Consider the following 18,827-nt stretch of genomic DNA (forward strand, 5'->3'; position numbering starts at 1 on the left):
TGAAGTATATGTCTTGAGAGTATGGAGTCTGCTGGTTCAGTTATTAGGAAAGGTAAATATTCTTTCTCTTTAGCATTCATTATGTCTGTTTTCATCTTTTCTTCCCTTTTTTATGAGGTGGATAAAAAAAAAAAAAAGAAATCCCTCTCAAACATAGATAGATTCTACCACTGGATTTCCAAGCCATAATTGGTGATATAATTTTTTCTCTCTCTCTCTCTCTCTCTCTCTTGCAGGAATTACATTGTGTCTTCATCAACCAACTCCTCCCAATTGTAGAACTTGGCTTTAAGAGCCCGAACCCAAATATCAAATATGAAGCTTTTAGTGCCTGGAAATACCTTATTGAAAATTTTGCTTCAAACCCTGGTAAACTTTATTAATTTTTTTTCTTGTTTAAAATATCCATCTCATAAAGCAATTTAATAAAATATGCATTTTACCTTTTTTCTTTCTTAATTACCAGTTGTAATACTAATCCCACATGTAATACAGTCCATTTTTTGCATATGGACTCTTGTTCTCATAGTTTTGTGTTTGTGAATACATTCTCCTACACACGGTTTTATGTGTACACTTGCTCGTACACACATAAACACATTTTTGTTTGATCATCACAAGACAGAAATGGGCAGTGTTGCTATTGACCATTCTCTGCTAGTATTTTCACAACAAAGCACAGTTTACCTTAAAAGGACACTTTTGCATAAAGGTAAATTAAATCTATAACAAGAATTCCATGCAAGGCTGTTTAGATTACTGAAGTTCCTTGATAACTTATTCTTACAAGCGTGCATTCCATGTGCTAACACAGACAAATCTTTATTGCTGATAGAGATACTGCATTTCATTATGCAACCACAATATACTGCCAAGTTTATTATAGGCTTCTAAGCCAATACTGTGCCCCATCTATGTTAGCACTGCTATTGCATTTTAAAATTCTCTACAGATTAACTATAGAAACTAGAGCCGGCAGTATCAGAAAAGTATATATTCGCCTGCTACTAATTGTACTTAAAAAATTTTAGGTTTTAATTTTATATTCAAAAGGTTGACTTTCTTTTAATATTTTTTCCATTGTAAAATTTTGCAGCCATTATTGGGGACCAGAAGCGCATCAAACTTTTGATGCAAGTCTTCAAAATTAACAATGCCAAAACTGAGAATGTGGCTTTAAAGAAACTGGAAGTTTGGTGGTATTTTGTCAGAAAGTTGGACACCAAACTGTTGGGTAATTTTGATATGGTAAGTGAGGGAGCAAGTTTTTAATGTTTTTTTTTTCTCTCTACTTAGTACAAGAATATTGATTGTGAATGTTGCTGAATGACAGATGACTGATCTTATATAATATCGTCATATCTTGAATGTTTGTACTGAATATATATATATTGACAAGTCCATTTGTAATGTTGGAGGTCTGACAATTAGCTATCAAAATTGTCTGATACATGGTGTTATTAGTCTTGCAAGTTGCTGGTTCCTAGCTGTGTAAAGCCTCCCCTTGTTAGCTTGTACATTTAACCCTTTTATTAGCATATTTCATTGCAATACACTGCCTTTGTTTCAATTTTAAAAATAATGAAAAAAATATCAAAATACCTCTGTCATTTTTAAGCTGGCCTTTTGGAACATAAATTATGAAATTTTGATGGCAGTTTTTAGCTCACTTCAAACTAGAGAATACCTATAGAGCTGGAAGCTATCTATCTCAGGTGGGTTGGTATCAAAAGGGTTAATAATTGTGTGTTCACACACCTTGCAGGATGATGTATTGCTACCTTTTAGATAGTAATTACATTTTAAATTGTTATATTAATGTAAATATCCCACCTGTGGGAAATTATTGGTTTAAGCCATTTAGCTGTGATGATACTGGAGCACCATTTTATTCTCAGTTTTCTGTCTTGTATTGTTGGTATTATATTTACCTTGTAAATATTCTTTTTGTAGGTCTGTATCCCATGCAGTAGTTATGACCTTTTTTATTATTTTATTTTACAAATCTGAAAACATCATTTCATTATTTCTTGAGATATATTTAGTTTTGAAATTTTCTTCCTACAAGGTTTGTACTCCTTTACTACGCTTTTGTGTTGGTGGAAAGTGGACCCAAGGAGCTCGTAACACACCTACACTGAGTGAGTGTCATTTAACTTCTATATTTTTGTTATATGTTTAAATAAAATGGTTAAGTATATAATGTGGTTACCTTGTTTTGGGTCATTGTATTCAAATTTGCTGTAGGCAATTCTATGGTTTTTGAGTTCAGCATAAGATTTCAGGGATAGTTACTAGTTTATAATAGTTTTCCTTGGGAAAAGTCAAATGGGTCCAAGTTAGAGACTCTGTATTAGACATATTTTTTTCATTAGTGTAACCCTTTAACTAGCCAAATCTGGTTCAAAATATTCTACCTGTTTTATGTTCAAACTAGCTGTATCTGGCCTCTTACACTTACCATACAATATCATTTTGAAAATAAACAATCACATTAAAATCTCAAAACTAAAAGATAATATGTGATAAATTCAAAATGATGGAAATAAACAAGCATTACTTTTGACAGTAATTATGAATACTAAAGCATATAGTTTCTTTGATCTAACCTTATTAAAAGTGGTATCCACATGTTGAGCTTTTGTAGTAGCAAGAATTCTGCCAAGTTACCTGGAAAATCAAATTTTTCTTAGTTCCTTATCTCATGAATTAGATCAGTTTAGTTTATGTCTGTACTATGATTGGCAAAGAGTTAATTATTCTGATAACCTTTGGGGTTGTGAATTCCCTAAAATAATGGAGCATCAGCCATGCTTAACAGCTTTGGAATATTTAGTTTTGAATTCTGTTCAAAGTTTTAAAAAAGCCCCCAAAACTTGTGTGTCAACTCTTTGAATCTGAAGTATTCTGATAAGACTTGGATTAGCAAATTGTTAATTTCAAATAAAACTATTTAGAACTACTTTGGTAATTAAAAATATGATTATAATAATCTTTATTTTTTTCGATTTATTTGTTAAAGGTTCGGTTGGAAACAACATCTCCCTTCCCAGTCAGGGAACTTTGTGGCCATCTTTTCCCTCACTCCAACTGAAAGGGTTGGAGGCTATAGCACATCTTCTGCAGCTTCCTTCAGCACGTATTGATTACTCCCCTATAAAATTTGATCTTGGTATGTATTAAAGAACTTCCATTTTAATCATTTGTTACAAATTCTGTTACATAAACCAGTTTATAAAATTTAATAATTGTTTAACTTCTTGGTTCCATGAGTCAGATGGCATACATTAAGGCAGAGTTTCTGTGGTCAGATGCCCTTCCTGTCACCAACTCTGTTTCCAAGCAGGGTAAGATCTCCCATGGCCTCTCTTTTCATGAAAGATTAGAAATGAACAACATAGCTCGTATGATTGTGCTGCTCATTTTCCAACCATCATATAATGTCAGAACTGGCATGCACACACACACACACACACAAAGTGGACTTCCTCCATCAAATACACTCACGACCCTGGGGCTGTAGTAGAGAAACTGTCCCCAAGACCACACGGTTTGGAAGCAAGATTGTCACCCACACAGCAACATCTGCACCTATTTAAAATTTGTTTTCAGCAGTGTTGCCAGACATTAGATTTTATATAGTCACATATCCAACACCAGGTCTGTTGGGCTGAGTCTCAGGTACCAAGATATGTAAATGGTTAGAGTATTGTACAATCATTCAGTTAATTCTTGAAATTCTTATAAAATCAGTAATGGGGCCGTCTGTCTGAATCTGCTGTACTTTACAGCCTCACTTCTCTGAAGCCTCAATATTCAACTTCACTTCTACTCATGTTTTTGTTTTTCCCTTCCATGTCAGCATCAGCACAATGTCATTCACTCACATCACATGTCCATTGCTAATCTGTGTCCTCCTGCACACATCAACTTTTGTTTCTAATGTATTGTCACTAAGCTTCCACATGTATCAAATTTCCTGCAATGTGTCTAACATGGCAGATTTGCCCCCAAAATGCTTGAAAATTGAATGGATAGCAGTAGGAAAGGCATTCAGTTAACGTAAGTGAACACAATTGCTCCAAACACATCTACTCTCCGCTAATGCAATCATGAAAAAAATGGTGGGGGGTGGTCATAGTTACCTATGTTACTATAAGTAACTTATAGCAAATATTTAGAAACATTATTTTTAGGGTGAAGGTGGCAAGCAGGCAGAACCCATGTCAGACAAAATGCTTTGTGGCATTATTTTTGATTCTTCACACTCTGAGTTCAAATTTCATTGAGGTTGGCTTTGCTGTTCATCATCTTGGGGTTGATGTCATTAACTGGTCCCCACTTCTTCTAAAGTTGTTGATCGTGTGCCAAAATCTGGAACAATTGTTATAAATTTAAACATTTGTTTTACATTTAACTTTTTGCCCAATTTCTGACAGCCATCTATTTGATATTAGACACAGATGCCAATGTGGCTTTGTGGTTAAGAAGTTTGCTTCCCAACCACGTGGTTGAGGGTTCAGTCCTGCTGCATAGCATCTTGAGTAAGTGTTTTTTACCATAACTCTTGGCGAATGAAAGCTTTGTGAGTCAACAGGGTAAATAAAAACTGAAAGAAGCCCTTTGATGTGTGTGCGTCTCCTTGTCTTGATATTTTAGTAGTTTCTATACAAAGGGTGTCTGTTTCCAATCATCTGTGTAAACATGTCTGGTAATGGGGGAACACATTACCTTGCTTGGAAACAAGTGATGGTTGACTGCAAGAAGGGCATTTTGCGTCTGACTCATGCAAATATGGAAAAGAGGACATGAAAATGATGCTGATCTCTCATATTGATACCTAAATATTTAATTCATACCTCTATTTGCATTAATATATATTTTCTCTTTTCCCTGCAGAACCTTTGAATCCTAACATTGTAATGGGACCGGCATTATTTCTTAAACAATGCAGTGTTATTGCCTATAGTCTAGTGGAATTGGTATGTTCTGCAGATGCACCAGGTATGTATATATATATATATAAGTTCATATTTCACTTAATGTCCTCTTGCTCTTGTTTGAAGATACATTTTGTTTAAGCTTTCTAAATTCTAATGATAATCCATTTGATATTATTTGATCAGATGATCTCGTCGTTTATATTTGGTCGTTGTTTGTGGAACACCTTAAACTTGGTCTGGAAGCTGGCCTCAAAACCGACACAAGGGATGCTCTATCTTCTTTTCTCTGTGACTTTTCAACTTTAATTCTCAGTCGACCAGCACCTTATTCTGTCAAATATGTAAGTCAATGATTCTTTTAATTTTCTTTTACTTGTTCCAGTCATTTGACTGCAGCCATGCTGGGGCACCTGCCTTGAAGTATTGTTAGCCAAATAGATCAACTTCAGTACTTTTTTTTTTAAGCCTGGTACTTGTTCTACCAGTCATCTTCCAGAATGTACTTGTATTCATCCGGGATGAGTTGAGCTGGCTCCATCCAACAACTGTTCTCAATTTCAGTTGGAATACAAGTTCACTTGTGGTCCCTGGTTACATGCATACACACTTACTTTGCGATTGTGTGACCAGTAGGAGCTCATATTGTCATTGATTGTTGACCATCATAGAGGATTTGCTGTCCCAAGATTTTATTGGCCAGGCAATTTTGAAGCTTTATGCAAATGCAAGAGTTCTTTTGTTTGTTTTCAAATAGTTGTTTCCATTTTACTTTAGCTGACTTGTATGTAAAGTTTTTGCAAAATTCAACATTTACATTCTGTTTACATAAGTAGTTTTACAGCTGGGAGCACATTATGGTTAATAATCAGTCATGAAGTGAGAGTGGAAAAATCAGGCAAATGGCATAATGTAACTTGGTTGTTGGCTGCATGATTTGAACTTGAAACCTTGTGGTTAGTTGTTCAGTCTTCAATCTTGTAGACATTGTCTCATTTTTGTATTTTATGTTGATTATTGTATGAATTTCATGTTGTCAGTAACTTGGCTTGTCAATATTTGGTCTTTTTATTTAAAAAAAAATTTGTTTCATGATTTTCTTTATCTTCTATGTTGCAGAAATTATTCCTTGCTGTTACTAAACTCCCCAAGAAGATACTTTGTTCAACAGCCTATAACATTAGCAGTGGAGAAAAAATTCATGTAAGTTTTTCTTTTATAATCCAAGTTATTTTCTTTTTAATAATCACTAAGATTTGGTCTTCAAAATTTCGTTGCTGACTATTATCATTTATTTAATACCTAAATTAGAGATATATTTTCTTACCATTTTAAATCGATTTCCATTCATTTGCATTTGTCATATTGATGAAAACTGAGTTATCGTTTGTGTTGACAATAATGTCTATCAATCACAGCTAGGTTTGCCAGTTAAAACTAATTTCTTTATCTCTTATTGCAAGTGAAAATAATCAGTATTCACTGGGATTCAAACAGGTTATTAGAATATTGGTTGATCACTTGCAAAATATGTATTTTTATTAGTTATTAACATTTTGCAGTCTTGGTAAACATTATTGTGCAGTTAAAATGTTTTTAGACAGTCATTGTCTGGATAGAATTTACATAAGGCTGAGCTAATCTTTATTCATTAAATCTTATCATATAATGTCCACCAGGATTTGCTGGTTCAACATAGTTATTGACACGGTCAGAGCAATTTTGCTTCCCATAGTTGAACGCTTCCAGAGTGATTGGCTGGCTTTGAACATGTACACATACTACAAAATGTAATTTTTGTATGTGATGATGAATATTATCTCTTACCAGTTTCCAGTCAAGCCCTCTAACCCATGCCAGTTTTGAAAACAGATGTTAAATGATATTTTGAAAGAAACCCACAGTAGTAGTAACAGTAATCCTATGTTTGTATGTGTATCGAATTATTTTATATGATTTCTCATTTAGCTGTTTCTCTTTTGTTGTGTCCAGGGTACTCCGGCTCTGTTTTTAACTGAACTCTTACTGACGCCATCAATGTTACAGGAAGGAGTTTCTCAAGAGAAGTACACAAAAAAGTTCTTATACCTTTTTAATTGAAATTGTATTTGCCCCATCCCACTTCCAATCATTTTTCTACAAATATCACAAGATGTGAAGTTGAAATCCTCAGGAATTAAGACTAGGAATAGTAAAAGTATTGACAATACTATTACTGCCTTTTACAACTATACCAACTTTTAAAGAAAATTAAACAATGATGATATCTGGCCTAATTATTCCTGTTTCATGTTCAAACTGGCCAGGTCCAGCCTCTCCCACCTAGCCTGCAATGCCATTCTAAAATTAACAATCACCTGAATGAAATTTCAAAGCTATGAAATAATGCATGATTAACTTGAAACTGTGAATAAGTGAACATTACATTTGATGGAGTAATCTGAATGCTAAAGGATTAACATAATCTTCTAGCAGACTATGTATCAAGGTTTTGATTCATTGAATTATATACAGCTTCTTTACAACAGTTTCCATCTCCCCAGTTTTACTCAATGTTGTGGGGTCAATATGAGGTTTATAATAGAAAACTACATTGCTGTGCAGTGCAATTAAACCTGAAGCCACCTGAACTTTGTATAAATTCGTTAGCCATGCCTGCCCTCATTGATTAAATTACACAATGTTGCTAAAACTTCATTCTCTCTTTCTCTTTCAGTTACCTGACATTATTTGTGAGTATGATTGAGCTGGGAATGGCCAATCCATCTGGGGTGCTTGAATACTGTCAGGCAGTGATTCAAATTCTAGATCTTCATGCTATATATGTTGAACAGAAAGAGCAGCTATGGCGTTTGTGGTCTTGCTTAGTTAATCCTCTCTTAGACTTCATTTCAAAGGTAATTACTTGTTTACCCAACACATTACACATTTCTTGTTTACCCCCAGGCCAGTTCTGATTGAGTAGACCCGTAGTCAAAAAACATTCCAGCCCTGACTATCCTGTCTTTGTATATCAGAGACTACACTGTCCAATCTTCCTCTGTCCCCCTACATTTTTTGGGTCTGTAAGTTAGTAAATCTGTTTGTTCACTTTTCCATGTTAATGATTTTAATGGGAATTGATTTTGGAGCAAGATTTTATGACTGGTTGCTTTTCCTGTTGCCACTCGCAAAAATGCTATCACTAGACACAATTTCACTGTTTCACCAAAATGCTGATGTGAAATATCAACATTCATTCATTCATGTGTAGACACAATATATGACTGGCTTCATACAATTTTCATTCACTGAATTTCCTCACAAGGCACTGGTCTGTCTGGGACAGTAATAGATGATGTCCAAGGTGCCGTGCAAACTTCTTAACCAGTCAGCCATTCTTTCATTTTATGGGGTTATTAACTTGAATGTTTGGAACATGGAATTCTGATGGAAAGTTTTAATTTAGGTCACCTTAAAACTGGAAGTTTGTATCATAGAACCAGGTGTTACTTCAGATGGGTTGGTATCATAAGGGTTGACTCACACTACTATCATTGGATGATTTGCTGTAATCAAATAAAATATGACTGGATGGTCTTCGTTGGAATGCTTTTGAATATAGATCTGTTTAACCACTTTGTTACCATATTTCTGATGAAATACACTGCCTTTGTCTTGAAATCAATGAAAAGTTTTGTAAACACAGATTATCATGAAATTTTGATGGAAGATTTTAATTTAGATCACTTTAAAATGGGAAGATTGCATCATAAAATTAGCAGTTTCAGGAGGGTTAGTATCAAAAGGGTTCACCTTTTTGTTATGTTTCTGTTAAGATACATTGCCATTATTTCATTTAATTTTGAAAATAACAAAGAATTTAGTAAAATAAGACTCATTATTAATCTGGTATTTAAAACACAAGTTAAATTCTGAGGGAAGGTTTTGATTGCAATCATTTTTAACCCTTTAGCATTTAAACTGCCCATATCCTGCCAAAATATTCTACCTGTTGTATCTTCAAACAGGTCGTATCTGACCTTTCACACCTATCCTACAGTGTCATTTTAAAAATCATCACATCATCGAAATCTCAAAGTTAGGGAATAATGCATGGTTAATTTTAAAGTAATGTGAATACATAAGCAGTACATTTGACAATCATCTGAATGCTAAAGGATTAAACGGACAGTTTTGGACAGATTGGTATTAAAACAATGTTTTTTTTATTATTATTCCACAGAACAATGAGATTAATCAAGGAGATGCTTTAGAACACAACTTCACCTGTCTTTATCGTTCATTATTTTTTCCTGTCAAATGGTTGTTTGGCAACCAGTTATTAGCTGTAAGTTCTTTTTGTCTTTTTATGTCTCGCTCTGCTTTCATCATTTGTGAAATAATAAAGATAATTTCATTACAGTACAGCTGCTTGAGTTTCTAAAATCTCGTGATTCAGCTCTAAAATTTTAATGTGAACAAAGTTGCAATAACTTGTAAATAGTTTACAGCTCAGCAGATTTTACATACAGTACGCACAATGTTTGCAGTGAAATTTTGTTGATTTGCCTGCTAAAGTATTAGACTCTTATTAATTTAAAGCAGTTTCATCATTTTAAGACCTCATTTATTTTCCTTCATACATTTTATTTTTTCTATAAGTGATTTGCCATGGAGTGTTGAAAATGTCTGCTTGTGTCTTGCTCACAAGTTCAAGTCCATTAATACTTCATTGAGATTATGAGCAAAGCTCTTTTATTTTACATCTCTTTTACTTGTTTCAGTCATTAGACTGTGGCCATGCTGAGGCATTGTCTTGTAGAACTTTTAGTCAAATGAATTGACTCCAGTACTCATTTTCTTTTTCGTTAAGCCTGATACCTATTCTATCGGTTTATTTTCCTGAACCACTAAGTTGCACGGATGTAAACACAACACTGGTTGTCAAGCATTGGTGGAGGACCTCTTCAGACACACACTCATACATGCATGTATCTTTCAGTTTCTGTGTACCAAATCCACTCACAAGGCCTTGCTTGGCCTAAGGCTTTTGTTGAAGATATTTGCCCAAGGTGCCATGTTGTGGGACTGAACCTGGAACCATGTGATTGGGAAGCAAACTTCTTACCACACAACCACAAACTTTTTATTTTAACATTTTGGGCTCTTCCTAAATTATTTGGTACTTGCTAAGAAACGAGTAAAAAAATGTTTGTATCCATCTTATCTAAGATGAAGAACAATCTCTGGTCTACTTCATAACCTGAAACCAGATAAAAGCATTAACTCTCTTGTATCTGTAGTTCATAGGTAGAAGACTCGATCCATTTTAATTTCATCTTCTGTCCTTTTCTGATTACATTTCATTCTTTCACTGATTTTTTTTACCTTTCTTTACACAGACTGTCAATAAGACACTGATGAGGACCTGGTCAAACATCTATCGGACATTCGCTAATCTTGCTGCTCTTGTTGTCAATGCTGCTCCTAATATCACCTGTGAACATTTGAGCCACCTCATTGTGACTGACCTTCTCTCACCTGCTGCTAGTCAGGTAATTCCTTTTCACTAATGTTTGGTTACTTAGGAAAATTATCAAATGGAATCCATTTTCAAACTTGTTTCTCCCATCAGTGGGATTCACCGAGGTAGATTTTCTACTACTGGAAGCTCTTCCTATCACCAACCCTCACCTGTCTCCAAACGGTAATATTTCCTTATGGCAGGACGTGTTTTCATGGAAGACAAATGAATGACAGTAGCACTCATCTATATCTGTGATGTCAAGATAAGGAGACACAAACATGCACACACACACACACACACATATATAATGGGCTTCTTTGAGTTTCCATGTACCACATCCATTCAATGCTTTGGTTGACCTTCAGCTATAGTAGAAGACACTCGCCCAATCTGCTACACAGTGAGGTGATAACTGCCTTTAGGAGGCATAGTGGCTGAATTCTCTTAAACCAGGGTGCCTTGGATAATATAGTTCTTGAAATACATAAAGACAAGATGGTAACAACTGGAATGCTTTTATTCATAGGCCCTGCTTGATCCCAGCTGGCCTGAGGTTAAACAATGACCTCATCATCACCACCATTTAGTTTTTGTCTTCTGTACTTGCATAAGTTGAATCATTCAACAGGAACTGGTATGTGAGAAGACTGCAAGACTCCACTGTCTGCTTTGATTTGGTTTCTACAGCTGGATGTCCTTGCTAACACCAACCACTTTACAGAGTGTACCGCATGTTTTTTTCCTTCAAAATTATCTCTATATAAGACTAAATATAAAACCATGCAGAATTAATCAAAAAATTGTATGTTCCAAAATATTTATGTATGAGGAAACAGTTCTATTCTAATTTATCTTGCTTTGGATTTCTTCAGAAACTAAAAACTGACGCCTTGTTTCTCGAGCAACTAACTTTGATTTGTGAAATCTTGCTAAGTTATGTGGATTTTTCCCCTCACAGCCGAAACACTTCTTTTGGTAAGTTGTTTGTTTTTCTTTTTCTATTTGCTCATGTTGTTTTTAATTTTTTATTGATTTTAAAAAAAAGTTTAATTTTTTTCTAAATTATTATTGATAATTATTGTTCTGACATTAGCTTGCTGTTAATTTAGAAGGAATAGCTTGGTGGGTGTGACATTAAGCTATCAACTAGCAGTTTGTGAGTTCCAATATATATATACATATATGTAATGGACTCCCTTGTTGAAGATAATGTGTGAATGTTCAGTTTTTGCTGAACGATCTGCCCAAATGATTTGTTTCTAGTGAACAAACGTGTGTGCTGTACATTGGCTCACTCTCTCCATCAAATTAAATGTTACCTGAACAGGTACACTGTGTGGCATGTATCAAGTGTTGAAGTGATCGCAGAGTAATGCAAAATGAAGTGTTTTGCTTAAGAATACAACACACCACAAAGTCTAAGGATTGAAACCACAATCTCACAATCGTGATTGCAACACCCCAACCACTAGGCCATGTGCCCTCACTATATGATGAATAAGATATTTGATCCTTGACAAACACACACTCTGCAGGCACTTTGGTTGACACTGGATTAAACATTTTATTTATCATGCCTTTCAATTTACGAATCTATCCATTGGGAAATACTGTACCAGAAGGTTAATAAATAACCACTTGACATGTTAACTAAGGGGGGAGCAGTGGAAATTTCTTTCTCTCTTTGTTTGTCTGACTCTCTCTCTCTCTCTGGTAAAGTAATATATGAAAATATATAGAAAATACTATATGAAAATGAAGTCCCTGTAGATCTCCTGAGGTTTGCAAAGAAATTAAAGATATATTTTGCTAATTTGATTGCAAACTGCTAAGTCCCTCACCCCATGAGAGGGTCTTTCTAATACTAGCTTCCCAAATGAATTTATAAGTAAAACCTGGTTTCAGTCAGGGAATACAACAAAGACTAGGAGTAAGAAAAATTTATTCTCATGGCATCATTTGTCCAATACTTCAACTTCACAGTTGTTAGATTTTATTCTACTGAAAATCTTATCTTTTTTCTGTCAGTATTCTGATGAATAAGAAGTATTAAAAGAATGTTCCTCCCTCCTCTCTGTTCCAGTAAATACCTGGCTAAAAGAGATTCAGTATTGTTCAGACAAAATATTTTATGGTGTTTCATTTACAGTTTGAGTTCAAATTCTATCCTGATCCACACCACTTTCATGCTTCCTCAATTAAAAATGTAATTAACAGTTGATATAGCAAACATTGGGAAGGGAATGTCAATGGAATTGGCTATTCCTTGCTCCAGTATGTTCACATTTTTATGATTGAACCCATAAAAGAATTTAAGAATTGTTGAAATTTTAAAATTTATTTTGCAGCTCTTGGCAGTCCTGGAAAATGGGGTGGCAAACGAAAGCAGAATCCTTTGAAAAATCTGAATTCTGTTATTGATTTGGTTGTGCTTGTCACCAATTCTGTCTTTGAGCAGGTCAATAGGGAAGAATGTGAGAATAGTATTGACAGACAGGTACGAACGTTTTTTTCCTTTTTCTGCAATTTTCCTGTTTTGCAAATTACTTAACAACCATACCTGTGCTGGTGGTACAAGAAAATCACCCAGTGCATTCTGTAAAGTGGTTACTGTTACGAAGTGCATTCAGCCGTAGAAACCACACCAAAGTAGATATTGGGCTTGCCTCGTCCTGTCAGACCCTCCTACTCATGCCAGCAAGGAGAATAGATGCTAAATGATGGAATATAGATTTAACATGTAATTTTGATGGAAAGTTTTAATATAAATGGTTTTAAAACAGTAAGCTTGTATCATCGAACCAAGAGGAATTTCAAGCGTGTTGGCATCAGAAGAGTTAAAGCTAATTTGAGAAGCTGGAATAGCTGGCATTTTATAGTGTAATCAGTAAAGCGACTGACTAACATAGTGACAGATATGTAACTCAAGGCCTGTCACTGATCCTGTTTCTTTTTACTGCCTTAATCCATTTGATACAAACTTTTTTTAAATCACAAGTTCATTATTTTCAAAATTGATTGAATCAGAGGCAATATATTTCAACAGAAATATGATTACAATAGGGTTAAATGAGTGCTTATAATGATATCTAATGTTAAATTCTTTCTGTTGCTGATTTTAATCATTTAAATTTTATTTTTAAATGTTACTTTAATTTTCAGACTGTAAATTTTGCTTCACTCCAATCAGCTGCCAGACACCTTACTGGAACCATGATTACTCTGTTCACAGAAATAACCTCTCCAAATTCAGTTCCTTTACTCTTCGAAAAAACTTCCAAGGCTGTTAGCAGCTTGTTTGTTCTTGCTAAAGCCAGTTATAAAGTATTTCCTTCAAGCTCACTCCCAAAGGTAACCCTTTTTCTTTTCTTTTTTTCTTGTGCCTTATTTTGAGGCTGAGCCAGTTAACCTCTTAACCGTTTTAACAATTTTATAGAATTCTGCCAAGTCTCATCAATGCAATCTTAACTGCTTTGATACAAACTGCCTGACACTAACCCCTCATTCTATGATACAAATCTCTTTAGAGTGATTCGAATTAAAAACCCTCCGTTGGAATTTCGCTTCAATTTGTTCCAAAAACCAGCCTAATAATGACATTTTATTAAATTCTTTTTTTCAAAATTAATTGAAACAAAGGCAGTACAGTCCAGCAGAAATAAGTTAATGGGTTAAATTAACTTGAGCACCCCCTCCCCTCGTTTTTAACATCCACTTTTCCAAGCTTGCTTGGCTCAGAATTCATCTTGTTAAATGCCCTTCCTATCACCAAACCTGGATCTGTTACCATGCAAGCTAATAATCTCTTAGTCTATTAAACAATGAACAGTTTGAACATAGTTATGAGCATCTTTTGTTTGCAAAAATTGTGCAAGACATACCAAGAATCTCAAACCTGCCTCTATAGTTGACTAAGCATATAATATTGCTTGTATTTGTTAGCAAGTTCTTTTTTATAGAACACTGAAATGCATAAAGAAAACTAGTTCTTTATCCTCTTAATCTTTTATACTTGAGTCCTGCTTCCCAAAATTGGCTTGGATGCTCTTAATTAAATTTCTCACATACATAATCACCAAGGATCACTCAAAATGGTGGCATGTCATTGTTAAAGACACGAATAGTGACTTGCACTTCCTCGTGCCTCACCAACCCATCCCTGGCTCTTCTATACTATTGTTGGCCTGAGCAGCCACCCCAGGTACTTGCACCCATCAGGATGAGACTCAGTCACTCGCTACAGATTAATTATTCGGGTATCAGTTAATGCTAATAACGACACAAGTAAATAGAGTAATTTTGGTGATGGGAATTTCTTTATGCTGTTAGATAATTAATTTCCTTTTAGAAGAAAAACTATTCAAATAATTTTTTTTCCAATCCAATATTTTAGCATGACAAATTATGGCAAGATATTATCAACAGTATACAGAATACCTATAAAGGTATGTATGATACAGACTTTCTGAATGTTTTGGCGCCGCTGCTGGAAGCAAACTTTCTTCACCCACGGAGATTCATCAAAAACCAAACAGCTCAGTTATGGAAGGCCACTTTCAGCCAAACTCCTTCACTAGCTTATACAGATTCTCTACGGTAAGTGTTTTTGGAATTTAATTAGTGTCTAAGAATTGGATATAAGCTATCTCGTTTCTTGTGTTTTTGTTTAGCCCTAGGTCAGTCCTGATTTGCTGACTTACAATCAACAGTAGATCTGCCATGATGATCCTCCCCAACCCTCTTTCTACACCCCATATATCTTGTTAGTAAAAGACATTGGGGTGAGGTTTGACTATTATTTTTAGCAAATTGTGTTACCATAAAGGGGCTGCTTCCACGACTCATCTTATTTCATGTAAACACTGGTGGATAGCAGAATCAGCTGAGTGTCAGGTTAAATGGCTTTATGAATATTTATTTCTAAGTTCAAATCCTGGCTTGGTCAACTTTACTTTCATCCCCCTCGGGCTGATTTGATGTCTCCTCTTTCCCAAAATGTCTTTGGCTTAAATTGAAAATATTATTATTACATACACCACCACACCATTATTTATTGCCTTGCATCCTTCTGGACTTTAAAATATTGGTCAAGTACTGTGGTTGCTATGAACTGATTGTTCCTTTCCTTCAAATTTTTGGTCCTGCTCTTGTCTTCAAGCTGGTAGAATTGTTAGCACACAGGACAACAATGCTTAGTGGCATTTCATCTGTCTTTACATTCTGAGTTCAAATTCCACCTAGGTCCACTTTACCTTTCATCCTTTTGGGGTTGATGTAATTGACTAACCCTCTCTATCCTAAAATTGCTGGCCTTGTGCCAAAATTTGAAATTATTATTCGGTCAGCTGACAGAATCATTAGCGTGTTGGAGAAAATGCTTAGCAGTATTTTTTTTGTGCTCTTCTCTTTACATTCTGTGTTCATATTCCAGTGAGATTGATTTTGCATTTCATATTTTGTGGTTGGTAAAATATATACCAGTCAAGTACTTGGCTCAGTGGTATTGATTTAACCCTTTTCTGAAATTTACTGGCTCTTTACATTCTGAGTTCAATTTCCCATGAGTGGGGTTGATGCTTTTCACTAACTCTCTCCCCTCAAAATTGCTGGCCTTTGCCTAGATCAGAAACCATTCTTGTTCTTAAGGCTGCGAGCTGGCAGAATTGTTAGCTTGCTGAGCAAAATGCTTAGTGGCATTTCATCTATCTTTACTTTCTGAGTTCAAATTATGCCGAGGTCACCTTTGCCATTCATCCTTTTGGGGTTGGTATAATCAACTTACCCCTTCCTCTGAAGTTCCTGACTTTGTGACAGAATTTGAAACCATTATTATTGTCGTTTTTGTTCTGCAGTCGTACTTTAGTCAAAGTGAAAGAGAAAATGGTAATCAGATTGCCAGGCTGGATAAGCACAGAAATTCATGTGATTGAAGAAACACCTACCAGTCAGTATAGTCAGGTAAGATCTTTATTCTTATTTCTTCATGCATTTCTTTAACACCAGTTTTTCCATTCTGGCATGGCTTAGATGATGATGTGTTTGAGGCAAGAATTTTATGGCTGAAGACTTCCTGATGCCAAGAAATACCTCTTTATCAAGTTGGGTATTTGGGATTGTTTATTTTAGAGGAATTTTAAAGTGCAGAGGTAATGGATGATGTTGACAGGGAAATGTCACCATTTGTGGCTGTAGTAATGCAAACATTGGCTCTGGTACATACTTGCACATGCAAAAAGAAGAAGAAGAAGAAGATTGAATAATCTTCTAAGAAAGTTATCAGTGAATTGGAACGTTTTGTAAGCCAGGTATTCTTGGGCAGGCAAAGTATTTCTTGGTGGCAGACAAAACTAGTGAAGATGTGTGACTCAGTGGTCAAGGTGTTGCACTTGCAACCATAAGATAATGGTTTCGATCCCTGGGTTGGGAAACTTCTTTTCATGTTGCTTAAGTTCAGTCAGCTGTAAATGAGTAATCCTGCAATGGAATGGCATCCTATTTCGGAGGGACTATTGTAAACTCAGTCACTCATATGCTATGCAAAGCGGGTGATCTGGCACTCAAGGCAGTAATGTCCAGGGTTGATGTTGGCACGCCACGAACTGTCTTCATGATTTGAACATATAACCAATTATGCAAAGTCTAGCTACCTTAACCTCATCTTACATATTTGATTTTAATTTTAGGCAAGTTCCCAGGTATCTGACGAAGTTGTTCCTGCTCCAGTCTCTCCAAATAAAATGCATGGGAGTCTGTTAAAGAATATTCCTTCTCCAAAAAAACCAAGTATTCTTTGTAAACACAAACCTGCTGTCAGTGTGATGAAAAGGTTATCAATTGGTGATATGAAAGATCAGGTAATTATATATATATTTTTGAATAACTTTTATATACTCTTTACTCTTTTACTTGTTTCAGTCATTTGACTGCGGCCATGCTGGAGCACCGCCTTTAGTCGAGTAAATCGACCCCAGGACTTATTCTTTGTAAGCCTAGTACTTATTCTATCGGTCTCTTTTGCCGAACCGCTAAGTGACGGGGACATAAACACACCAGCATCGGTTGTCAAGCAATGCTAGGGGACAAACACAGATGCATAAACACACACACACACACACACACACACACACACACACACACATACATATATATATAAACTCTCTTTTGATATTTCCTTTTATTATTTTTTGATCACCATTAACGTTGTTCTAATATCAATTTTTCCATGCTTACATGAGTTTGACAGAGTTTATTGAATCAAATTTCTACTAGCAGCCAGAAGCCCTTTCTGTTGCCAGTCCTCATCTGTCACCAAGCAAGGTAATATTTCCCCATGACCAGACGTATTTTCATGGATTGGAAGTGGACACAGCTTGTATGACCATGACATTCCTTTACTTAATGTGTGCATGGGCACCAAACCATAATATGTACATACATACTTCTTAATTTTCTGGCATTAATAATTTTCTTCAGTAAGCTTTTTGGTTTGCATGCTGAGAATAAGAGCATATTAAGATATTAAGCTTGTTTGTGATTTTGGTAGGATTTAATTCACAATCTCAATTAGACCTCATTCTGGTAGGAACTCAGCTTGTTGTAGTTTTAGAATTTTAAAATTAAGAAGTTGATTTATTCATTGATGTATTAAAATTATTTCTGTGACCTGCATTTAACATTCTCTTTGATTTCTACTTTGAAGGATTTTGTGGTTATTGATCCTCCTCAGAATAAAAGACGAATCCTTACTCAACACCAGAAAGAAGTATTGAAAGAGAGAAAGTAAATATTTTCAATTTAATTTTATTTATATTTTTTGTGAGATTCTTTTTGTTCTACAAGTGAGCCAAGAAAGAAATTGGGCAGTATGTGAGAATATTGATGTGTGTGTGTGTATGAAACCTGCCAAGTTAAATTGTTGTGTGCTAACAATAGATGGTTCTTGTAGTGGGAAAAAACGGTGTGATTAGCTCTGTGGATGCTCTGCTTTGCAGACATCATGACACAGGAACCAAAATAAATGGCAATATTTTGTACTGCAGACTTATCCAACATAGTCAAGCCTGTAAAAACCAACTAATTATATTGTTTGCTAGACCAGTGAGTGCTACAACTGATAAAATTAAGCTGCTCATGAATCTGCAAGTCAATAAGTCAAGGGCATAAGGAACACAACACAACACAACATTTAATTGAAATATTTCCTTGAGAAAAGCATCAAATATTCTGGTGAATTTTTGGACAAGTGGGTTTCTTTCTTTCTTTTTTTTCTTTTTAAAGTTCTTTACTGGTATTTGAGGCAACTTTAAAGGTAGGCTTTATACCTACCTAAATAAAATTAATATTGATGTCATGGGAAATAAATGGATACATCAGATTGT

General features: G+C 35.1%; 1 protein-coding gene across 1 annotated transcript in view; it reads left to right on the forward strand.

The window, feature by feature from the left end:
* Positions 1-18,827, forward strand: part of LOC106883982 (telomere-associated protein RIF1) — a 54,368-nt gene that overhangs the window by 14,160 nt on the left and 21,381 nt on the right. The window contains exons 7-25 of the mRNA XM_014935142.2: positions 6-52; positions 237-369; positions 1,097-1,248; positions 2,069-2,141; positions 3,023-3,172; positions 4,900-5,004; positions 5,127-5,284; positions 6,060-6,143; positions 6,933-7,006; positions 7,657-7,837; positions 9,166-9,270; positions 10,325-10,477; positions 11,322-11,424; positions 12,798-12,946; positions 13,612-13,800; positions 14,843-15,045; positions 16,302-16,407; positions 17,133-17,303; positions 18,149-18,228. Of these exons, the coding sequence (XP_014790628.1) occupies positions 6-52; positions 237-369; positions 1,097-1,248; positions 2,069-2,141; positions 3,023-3,172; positions 4,900-5,004; positions 5,127-5,284; positions 6,060-6,143; positions 6,933-7,006; positions 7,657-7,837; positions 9,166-9,270; positions 10,325-10,477; positions 11,322-11,424; positions 12,798-12,946; positions 13,612-13,800; positions 14,843-15,045; positions 16,302-16,407; positions 17,133-17,303; positions 18,149-18,228 (2,416 nt within the window). The remainder of the gene's footprint in view (positions 1-5; positions 53-236; positions 370-1,096; positions 1,249-2,068; positions 2,142-3,022; positions 3,173-4,899; positions 5,005-5,126; positions 5,285-6,059; positions 6,144-6,932; positions 7,007-7,656; positions 7,838-9,165; positions 9,271-10,324; positions 10,478-11,321; positions 11,425-12,797; positions 12,947-13,611; positions 13,801-14,842; positions 15,046-16,301; positions 16,408-17,132; positions 17,304-18,148; positions 18,229-18,827) is intronic.

Source organism: Octopus bimaculoides, chromosome 10 (genome assembly GCF_001194135.2).
Source record: "Octopus bimaculoides isolate UCB-OBI-ISO-001 chromosome 10, ASM119413v2, whole genome shotgun sequence".
Lineage (NCBI taxonomy): Eukaryota > Metazoa > Mollusca > Cephalopoda > Octopoda > Octopodidae > Octopus > Octopus bimaculoides.